Source organism: Zonotrichia leucophrys, chromosome 10 (assembly GCF_028769735.1).
Source record: "Zonotrichia leucophrys gambelii isolate GWCS_2022_RI chromosome 10, RI_Zleu_2.0, whole genome shotgun sequence".
Lineage (NCBI taxonomy): Eukaryota > Metazoa > Chordata > Aves > Passeriformes > Passerellidae > Zonotrichia > Zonotrichia leucophrys.
Genome location: NC_088180.1, coordinates 7,275,572 through 7,285,836, shown reverse-complemented (window position 1 = coordinate 7,285,836; position 10,265 = coordinate 7,275,572). Strand labels below are relative to the sequence as shown.

The 10,265-nt window shown below is 43.0% G+C and overlaps 1 protein-coding gene across 2 annotated transcripts; it reads right to left on the bottom strand.

The window, feature by feature from the left end:
• Positions 1-778: 778 nt before the first annotated feature.
• On the bottom strand, positions 779-7,444 carry MNS1 (meiosis specific nuclear structural 1). Of its 2 annotated transcripts, XM_064722444.1 has the most exons (10): positions 7,319-7,444; positions 6,496-6,585; positions 6,167-6,294; positions 5,551-5,653; positions 4,508-4,737; positions 3,595-3,811; positions 3,409-3,516; positions 2,405-2,662; positions 1,406-1,531; positions 779-1,124 (listed from the first exon to the last, which is right to left on the bottom strand). In XM_064722444.1, the coding sequence occupies exons 1-10, from the start codon at positions 7,319-7,321 to the stop codon at positions 1,026-1,028; spliced, it is 1,362 nt and encodes a 453-aa protein (XP_064578514.1). In that variant the 5' UTR covers positions 7,322-7,444; the 3' UTR covers positions 779-1,025. The 2 variants fall into 2 exon arrangements, with proteins under 2 accessions (XP_064578514.1, XP_064578513.1); XM_064722443.1 differs by lacking the exon at positions 7,319-7,444 and having other exon boundaries at positions 6,496-6,712.
• Between the last annotated feature and the right edge of the window lie 2,821 nt (positions 7,445-10,265).

Sequence of the window (10,265 nt, the reverse complement as noted above, 5' to 3'; positions counted from 1 at the left end):
ATCTCCCCTCAAAGCTAGCTGGTCTGGCATCTAATTTAAGCACCAACAGCTCTTTTATAGAAATGACCATAACTTGTTTTAGCAATAACATCTGAGTGCCCCTGGCTGGCATAACCATACATGAGACTGCCTCTCATCACCCAGACAGACTCCACAGTCCCATGGAGCTGGGTTGTGTAAGTGTTCCTTCAGTCAAGGAATTGTTAAACCCTTCCCTGGCCATCAGCTGCTGCTTTGGGATACAGGCAGGAGCAATGACTCCATATTCCCAGGTGCTCTACAAGCATCACATCCATATAAAAATTTCATTATTCATCATTGTAATCAATAACTAGAAAACAGATTCAGGGTAGAAGAACTGAGCCTTTTGTGTGTACATTTATGAACAGGAGCAATACAAGCCTGTGCTGCTTGCATGAACCTCTGCCACACCTCAGCTATTTCAATGGATTCATCCCTCAGAGTAAGTGAGTAAGAACATGGGACAAAACCAGTCAGTTTATGCATTTAAAGAAAGGTACAAACAGTAGTTCTGACCTCAGAATGACACAACATATCTGCTTAGATCCTACCAGTGAAGTACCTCAGATCTACCTCGTGGAGATGGGACACACTGCATGTGAATGAGGGCTGTAGTAGTGTAGTGCCAGTGCAGCCACAGCTTCCCAGTGCATTAGGAGAATCCTTCAGTCCAGACTGGAATACACATGCTGGGTTAGGGTTCTGCTGCATTGCTGAAGAAAACATTTCTAACATTACTACATGACTAACTGAGAAGAATTGAGAACTCCAGAACAGTTTATTGATGAAAAATGTAAGTGGACTTCTATAAAATGCAAATGGACTTCTAAAAAATGCAAATGCACTTCTAAAAAACTAACTGCTCATCCGTTTAGAACTTCGGTTTTAAAATGAAGGCTGTTAATGCTATTAAAAAGGAATTCCTCACGTTAAAAGCAAATGAAGTTTTCACTGGGAATCCGATGACACCTAGTGGCAAAGCAGGAGCTGAGCTGCGGGAAGGTTCAGCTCTCTTCTGAAAGTTCATTACCTCTTCTCTGCTGGTAGGCCAACCTGAAATCTTCTCCAAGCATGTTAATATCATTTTCATCTTTGAGTATTCCCTGCATTAACAGGAAAGAAATATCATAAGGTAAAAACTATGAATTTCTGAAATTTTCTATGGAGAAAATATGGTATCCATAATGGTATCCATAATCCTATGGTGCCTTTAAAGCAAGCCTGATTGCACAAAACCCAAACAGGTGAGTTACAATCTGTGCCCCCTTTTTTTCTGCCAAAAGACAACATTTAGCTGCATTCTCTTGCTCACAGGAGTGAACAGAGTCAGTACAGCACAGGGGCAGGTATTTAAATACAAGTATTTAAAATACAATTCACTTACTCGAGGAAGATAACCCAGCAATTTCCATGCATGCTCCTTCAAGAGTTTCTGTCTCTCCTCTTCAATAATTGCACGGATCCTTTCTTGCCTTTTCTTCTCTAACTCTCTTTCTTCAAGTTCACGCTCCTACAATAAACAAGTTTTCCTAAGTTCTGTTTCAGCTCTGTGAGCATTTGTTTCCGCCACTCTCCACAACAGCATAAAGAGAAAAAATTTTAGTGGAATAAATTTTGAACTTCCTAATTCCTGGTCACAGGAAATGCTCCTGAAAAGGATGGAAAAGTGTATGGAAAACCTACAAAGCATTGTTTAAATAATATCTGTCTGGCAACTGGAAAACAAAAGACAAAACTGAATGGCAAATCGTGGGGTGAGTCTGCTATCCAAGTGTTTGGTGTCAGAAGCCCTCTGGAAGGCAGGCAATGTTCAGTTCTGGTGGCTTTTTGGCTCTCAGATTAGAGCAGCCCTACTGCTCTAATCCAGGGAAAGGAACAATAGCTATGAATTCTCACACTGATGACTGGAAATTGCAATTCACATTACACAGGTGATTTGTACCCTATACACAGGTCTGGAGACAGCAGTATGGGATTCCATGTCTTGTTTTCAGCTTACACCTTTTCTTCCTCAGAACTCAATAAAAGAGACCTGACCTCAAAGCAAGACTAGGCCATCCCCTCCTCAAGCATCATTACCAGTGCAGCTGACCAGGGATGTGAAACTGGACAGCAGTTGTGTTGCTGATCTCATGGCTCCCAGAGGTATTTGCAGTACACAACTACACGGGAGGGCAGGAATGTTGTTGACCCCAACCTCTTGAGCTACAAAAGAAGCTCAAGTTTTTTTTCTTGTTAGAAACCAAAACAAGGTCCTGGTTCCCCCCACTACTCTCTGCAATTCTCATCCACCTTTCCCTACCAACACCATTGTCCCTTAGGATAGCACAAGTATTCCTATCTTAAACACTGCACAAACAGAAGGTGCATGTGAGACTCTCACCTTCTCTGCAATGCCCTGTTTGCGCCGGTCCTCGAGGATTTTTTCCACGGCCATTTTGTGTTCGAGCTGTTTCATTCTCCGTTTCTGAGCGTTCAGCTGCTTAATGCGATCTTCCTCAGCCTGCTGGGCCGAAATCTGCTGCTGCAGAGCTCTGTCCTCTTCTCTCCTAGCTTCTTCTTCTGCTGCCTTTAGAGCAACCTGCTTTTCATAGGCTTGCCTTAAGTCTAGGCGCTGCCTTATTCTCTTTTCAATTTCTGCCTAGAAAGGAAATGTAGTAAAATGCAGTATTACTGAAAATACTTTGAAAAATGCTCAACAACAGCAGCCAACCTACTCCATTTATCTTGGAATAAATTTACTGTAGCTTTTAGCTCCTAGCATAACTAACTGGAGCAAACATTCCATATCTGACAGTGCTCTCCAGTATTAATCAGCTTGGCAAATGTCACAAGATTCTCAAAATTAAGTCCAAAACCAAAGGGGATTTTTTTTCCCACTATGATGAAGGGAATCAACAGTCAGTCATCCTGAACAACACTCTGAAAACTGCAGTGTTTGGTATCTCAACACTGTTACATTTTGTCTGTCACCCACAGCAAGGTAAGACAGAGTATATCCAGGCCCATAGGAAACAGACATGCAGAAAAAACCCAATTAATTAAACTGCTTAGCTTAAATCCAAACTTGAAAGTTACTGGTGTTTTTCTTCACAAGATAAATAAATGTATAAATGGGGTCACAAGGGTATTCAAAACATTCACTTGCCTTCCTGGTTGAAATTAAATATATTAGGAACAGAAAAGGAAACTCAAAGTACAAAATTTTCCCTCCAAAACCTAAGCTAATCTATAAACTGCCTGACTGAGAACATTTAGAAAATAGAGTTGAAAATAAATACTTTGTGCTAGAACATAACTGGAAACCCCGAGGTCACATACAACACTAACAGACTTAGAAATCCAACGTGTGGAAAAAAAATCTTTCATATACCTGGCAGCACTTACCATCTCCTTCTTCCTTTCCATCGCTTCTTGTTCTTCCATATACAGATCTTGGAGGATTTGTTCCCGTTCTTTACGCCTCTGTTCTTCTCTTTCCATGGTCTTGGCAAGCTAGTACAAGAAGGAAAGGTTTCTAAATGAAACACAAAAACACAGAATAATTTTTTCAACAATTTCAATTTTTGATACCATGTTTTGAACTCTCTGTTTTTTCTCTTCACTGTCTCGAACTTTAGCCATCCAACCATCTTCTCTTTGTCGTTGCATGTTGGCAAACTCCATAATTTTCCTATTTTCTTCTTCCATCTCTTCCTGTTTCCTCTTCCTCCAGATAGCTTGTTCTTTTATAAACTCTTCAATATATGTCTGAGTTTCTCTTATTTTATCTAACTTCCGTTGTTTTTTTCTGTAGAAGATGGAAAAAAACTGTTCAAATAATTATTTAACATAATAAGTAAGTAAGCATTTAACCAGATGCTCACCATTAACATATTTCTGAGACTAAGATTTAAGTGACTCTCCTTAACCATTCAGCTAGAAACTAGATAGCTAAATTGAAACTACTTAGTAATAAACTGCCCCAAGAAGGGAATCTCATGTCTAACACCTTTCTGGAAGGCAGACTGTACACAAAGTACACACTGCTGCTGCATCTTATGTATGCCCCATCAAAGAGAAAGAAAACAAAGCCCAATAGCACCACAACCCCTAAACTTTTTATTTACACTGAACTCTCCCCACACACACACAATACTCTGCCCTCAGAAACCTCCTCTCCTTCCCTGTTCCTAAGACATGCAAACAAAGGGACACAAGGAGAGGTAAAAGTTTCTAATGTGATGTTGTGTCCAATGGAAGCCCTCCTGCAAATAAGCTGGATTTCATATTTGTGGAACAAGGACACAAGAGTGACTGGGATATTCTGAGGTTTCAACAAGAAAATCCATGCAAGTCAGTCTCTTGTTACTAAAATGTGACCAAGGGAAACTAAAATGGGCTTAGTATATATATGGAATAGGTGCATGCAAATTAGCTTTCTGTGCAGAATTATATGAGTTGCTTTGTTTTAAATTAATAAATAATAAAATTCAAAGTAACTAACATTTGTTCTTCTTCATAGATCTTTTTTACAATTTCATCAATCATGTGTTTCTCTCTTAGAAACTCTTCATAAGCCTCTTGCTTCTTCTTCTCCAGTTCCTCAACCTGTTTGTCCAGTTCTTGATGGTAAGTTTTCTTCTCCTGGTTTCTCTTCAGTTCTGCAGACATTTCTTCTTTCAGATACCTGTCATAATCTTCCTTTATTGCTTGGGCTACTTCATCCTCCCATTTCTGTGGGGAAAAAGTCAATGCTAGATTCCTTTTCACTCCCACTACTACAGCTTGTAATGAAAAAATACACAGTATGGAAAGGAATTATGCAGCATTACCAGAAATGAAAATCTTCCACCTCAATCTATAAATATAGAGCCTTAACATGCTTAATAGCTTAATCCAGTCAGTAGAACCCTTGAAGGGCACCCTCAAGATCTGACCAACTGGAGGAGCACTAAAAATACTTAAAGAACAAAGTATTGAGCATTGGAGCACAGGTGGGACTCACTCACAATGACTGGAATGAGGCTGGGCTACAGAGGACACCCTCACTGAACACACTGCTGTACAGCAAGTGCCTGCACTGAGCCCTGTATAAAGCATTAACACCATCAGAATCACCTGCCTGGCCACCAATATCTTTGTACAGATAAATACAAGCTTGCAAGTCTTCTGAAGTTACCCAGATCACTGTTTGGAGAGAGTAACATTGTTTTCAACAACCAGACTCTGAGGTAAGGATTCACCACTGTAAACACTTACTGTACAAAGGGTATCATAGTTTTGACTTGGGTAAATACTACAAAACCAGTAAAATAACAAATATAACTAGTCATACACCTAATTCAATCACTACTCCTTCAACTGCAATGGCAAAGTAAACCTTTTTCTTATAGCTAGTTATTGCTTTAATCCTTCATAACACAAAATATATTTTCAATAACACTGAATGCTTGAACAATATTTTAGATAGAAAAGGTCAAAGGAAAAATCTTCTACACAATCCATAAAAAGAATTATGTGACTCAGGTGCTGGGATATGCTAATTACCATGTTCTCATTGTGTATAGCTTTTTTTTCAGCAATCTGTGCAGCTCGTTCTTTATTCATATAAGCAGATTTCAGCTTGCTTTCTAACTCTCGAAGTTCAAGACTGGAGGGGAAAAAAAAGTTATCCTATTACAAGAGGGTAGGTATCTAGGGGAAGAAATTGTGTTTCCATCACTATTTAAACACAGTACTTTTCATTGGGACAACCCTGATGAAAAATATTGCTCTAGTTAAAGGGCAGAAAAAGAAAAAAATCCATTTGAAAACAAGAGGTACCTATATTTCTACATGTGCTATCAACAGTTCTGCATACTTCACTTCTAACTATATAAGCACAGGTACATGTACATACACATGTATGCTCACAGATATGCCCAAGTATAAATACATACATATAAATATACATATTTATATATTAGCAAATATGTTCAAAATGAAAATTTTGTGGATCAACTTTTTTATTGACAAAATTTGCTTAAAATTAACTTACTATTATACTTCGATCTCAAAGTAACTTTTCCTTCCAGGTCTGAGTCATCTCCACTCCAGCTACAGTTTTCCCAAATCTGATAACAGGAGCAGCCAATTTGATACAGCTGGGAAATTTCTGAATTACCTGTTTGCTCTGACTTGTTGCCTGATCTTCTCATCTCTCGTTTTCTCGAGGTCCCGCCTCGCCAGCTCAGCCGCCAGCTTTTGCTCTCGCTCCAGCTGCAGCGCTCTCTGCTTTCTGCTCTCTTCTGCCTGATGAGAACAAACAATTTCCGTACCACCTCTCGCACACGCACATTTGGGAGAAGGCAAGGAGACTGTGCAGTGAAGCAAGACTTTCCGAGTCAGTAAATGACTGTTAATGGAGAAAGCTTTTGACAGGCAAAGGTAAAGCCAGGCGAACTCTTCTCCTCAGCCTTCCCCCTCCCTGAGGGTGGCCGCCCCCGCTCTTACCGCCCGTAGCTCCTCATCCAGCCGCCGCTCCCGCTCCAGCTCGGCCCGCAGCCGGGCCGCCCGCCTGCCCCACTCCCGCTCCTCGGACGCCTGCGGGCAACAAGGGAGAGGCGGTGGCGCAGGACAGCCGCGGGACCCGCTCCCCATGCTGCCCCCCTCACGGTCCCGCTCCTCCTCGGTCCCTCCCGTCACGGTCCCGCTCTCCACGCCGCGCCCAATATCGCTCCTCACGGTCCCCCAGTCCTCCCTCACGCCCACTCGTACTCGCTCCCCTCAGGTCCCATGCACCCTTCCAAGCTCGCTCCCCTCAGGTCCCACTCGCCATGCCGCCCCAGTCACTCGCCGCCCTCATCTGGTCCCCTCCCCATTGCCCCCCCAATGTCACTCCCCTCAGGGTCCCCCTCGCCATGGTCCCCAATCTCGCTCCCCTCACGGTCCCACTTCCCATGCCCCAATCCCCCCTCACGTCCTCGCATCCCCCTATCCGCTCCCCACGTCCCTCGCCATGCCCCTATCTCGCTCCCCTCACGTCCCACTCGCCATGTCCCCCAATTCACTGCCCTCACGGTCCCACTCGCCATGGCTCCCCAATGTCACTCCCCTCACGGTCCCACTCGCCGTGCTCCCCTAATCTCGCTCCCCTCAGGATCCCACTCGTCATGCGGCACTCAGTCTCGCTGCCCTCACGGTCCCACTCGCCATGCCGCCGCCAGTCTCGCTCCCCTCACGGTCCCACTCCCCATGCCCCCCCAAATGTCACTCCCCTCAGGGTCCCACTCGCCATGGCCCCCAAGCTCGCTCCCCTCACTGGCCCCCCCTTTACCATCCTGCAGGCCGTTGCCGTGGCAACGCGCGGCGCCGCCGGGCTCCAGGACGCGGTTTCACTTCCGGGGAATCTCACTCGCTGATTGGCCAAGATGGCGACCCGACCCCGACGCGTCGTCGCTGAGTGGGCGGGGCCAAGGGAGCGTGACGTCACCGCGAGGGTTACTTGGAAAGATGATATTGAAACGCATTTCTTGAATCGTGACTTTAAATTAATGCACCCGGCATACCTCTAAACACAAACCCCAGGTGGCAGCGTTTAATAAGGAATTTATCTCCTTCACAGCTATGACGAGGGCTCTCCAGCGGGTATGGGAGATAGAGGGACAGGGCAGAACACAACAGCCAGAACATGACCCATGATCACCAAAACTGATTATTCTGATAAGGTTACTTGGTACAGAATATGCGTTATTTAGGAAAACGCAGCCCTCCATATTCCAGAGAGACCTTACACAGAGCACAACTGCTCGCTACATTTTTCCCGGACTGACTCTGCTCGAGGAAGGAAATCAACCTTGTGGCACCCAATTCCCCAAACTCTCCTCACCTTAATGTTCTTTTCCACATAGTTGCATAAAACTAATAACATTTAAGCTTATTTAAAGCAGTGTTTAAAATTAATTAGCGTCACCTACTTTGTAAAATTAATTAAAATTAATAAAGCTTAAGAGAAGAACACCTCTGAGAATTAGGTAACAAGTGTGATTGTTTCTACTGATGCAGTGCTGTCTATAAATGTGTCTATATCTTCTTGGGATGAGAACACATATTATTTTAAATCATTTCCAAATTTTCCCAAATTGGTGGAATTCTTTCTGAAGCTTTGGTTATTCTGTCTTTTTAAGGAGAGAAGTGTTTTCCAACAACACTTGGGGAAGGGAGGAATAAACTACAGGAGACTGTCTTTAAAAGATACAAGCAGGGAGAGGATGATACCAAAAAGATCATTAATGTTCCCTAATTCGTCTTTGCAAGTGGTGTCACCACTGCACTTCTCTTTTCAACATTAGGCAAGGAAACAAGTAAATGTCAACGCCCCCCAGTGATTCCAAGGCACTGACTTGGAAAGGAGGAATCTTTTAACTATTCTGGCACAGCAGTGATTTTAAATGCTCAAGGTTTGCAGGTGGGGGAATAAAGATGCAAAAGATATTTTTGCTGTCCCTTCTCTGTGAACAGCGATGCGCCTCACTGGAAATAAACAGAATTTTCTTTCTTACCAAAGGAAAGAACAAAATAAAGTCCTACCCTTCACTTCAGGAAATAGGAGCAAATAACCTTGAGATGTAAAATATCATCTTTGTTCACGTGACATCCTCCTTTTGGAACAGCAACCCTCTAAAAGAAGAGCACAAACATCCCTTGAGTCAGCCTCCAGGACAGCAGGGCACTGACAGAAAAGTGGGAGTAAAAATGCTTGAGCAAAATATATACCAGAAACCAATGGGTCAGTTCACAAAGTTATTTTTAAAATTAAGAGGTGGCTTGTATTTGCATGTAAAGTATTTGTTAGCAGTGTATCTATCTTTCACAGAAGAGACAGAATATCCTGAAAGATTCTCAATGGAAAAAATATTTTGAGGTTTCCAGACCTTGGAGCCTTTACTGTTCTTTTATTTCCCATACATTTCACATTTGCTGAAGTGTGTTTAAAATATAAAGAAGAAAAAAAAAATGCAACCAGAGAATACTTTTATCCTCATTACCTTACAGCAGTTTGTGCTCAGAATATCTTACCTTTAATGTCCTGATTTTTTTCCCCAACATAAATTAAGAACAGGGACAGCTCAGTAAACTGTGCCTGCAGATTTCCAAAGGAAGGAAAGTAAACTTCCAGCATATAGTCACTCCACATAGACAACAAAGAGAGGAAACTAATCCAGAAACTCCACAGAAGCACTCAATATTGCTCTTGCCTTGTTCTTCCATTAAATGGAATATGTAAGAGATGGAAAACAATTGTTTCCCTCAACTTAGGCACAACTGCTGGTTTCACCTCTTGAGAGCATCCCCCGCACTGCAGGCTGCTGTCCTAAAGCTTGGGCAACTTAATTGTTTTGTTCCCTCTCTTTACATGCAGCCAGAAGCTCCCCATTTCAGTCTGTAACCACGCTGCTCTCTGGCCCGGGCTCTGACCGCACCTCCCTGGTGGTTCTCTCTCACCTGCACCTGGCCAAGCCTTTCTGTGCCCGGGCCCCTTGGCACATCCTGCTCTCCTCCTCCTCAAGGTCATCTCATTGGTCTCCTCTTGTTCCTCTCAAGGTCTCCTGCACCTGGGAGGGAAGCACCTGGTTTTGCTGCTGCTCCTCCCAGCTGTGCAGTCACAGCAGGTCACTGCTCCCTGGAGGGGCCTCCCTCTCACCTTCTTATTTGGGAAGAATTTGAGCCCTGTGCTGAAAACAGACCTACCTTCTCCTCATGTCAAAAAGCACAGCTCCTTGATGGCACGGATTAATTTCTCAGTTAAACACCTAAGAATTTCACACTTGCAGAGCAGAGTTGCTCTGCTCTTCTAAAGAAGGAGAATAAAAATGGTTTAGCAACCAGCTATGTCAGACTTCTTAGAAATCCAGTGTGTTTATATTTAAGTTTTCTTTCCATTACAGAGATTTTAGAGTAACAGATAATGAAATATCTACCTTCCTGTAGTATGGAAAGGAATGAGTCCCAGCTGCATAACTGCTATCAAACTCACAGAGCATTTCTGCTTGCAGCAGCCTGGTTACAGCTACAGGTCAGTGACCTGATTCTCATTTCTTTTTCCTAAGAGCATTAAACTCTCCTAGAGCCTGAAAAGCTTTTAGGTAATCAGCAGCCAACTGTACAAATGTAGAGTTAAACTCAGCAGTCCTTTCTCAGGGTTAAACACAGCATCTTAATGAGTCAATTCTTAAACTCAGTACCAGCACCCACTGATGAACTCCTGACAACAAAGTGAAGAC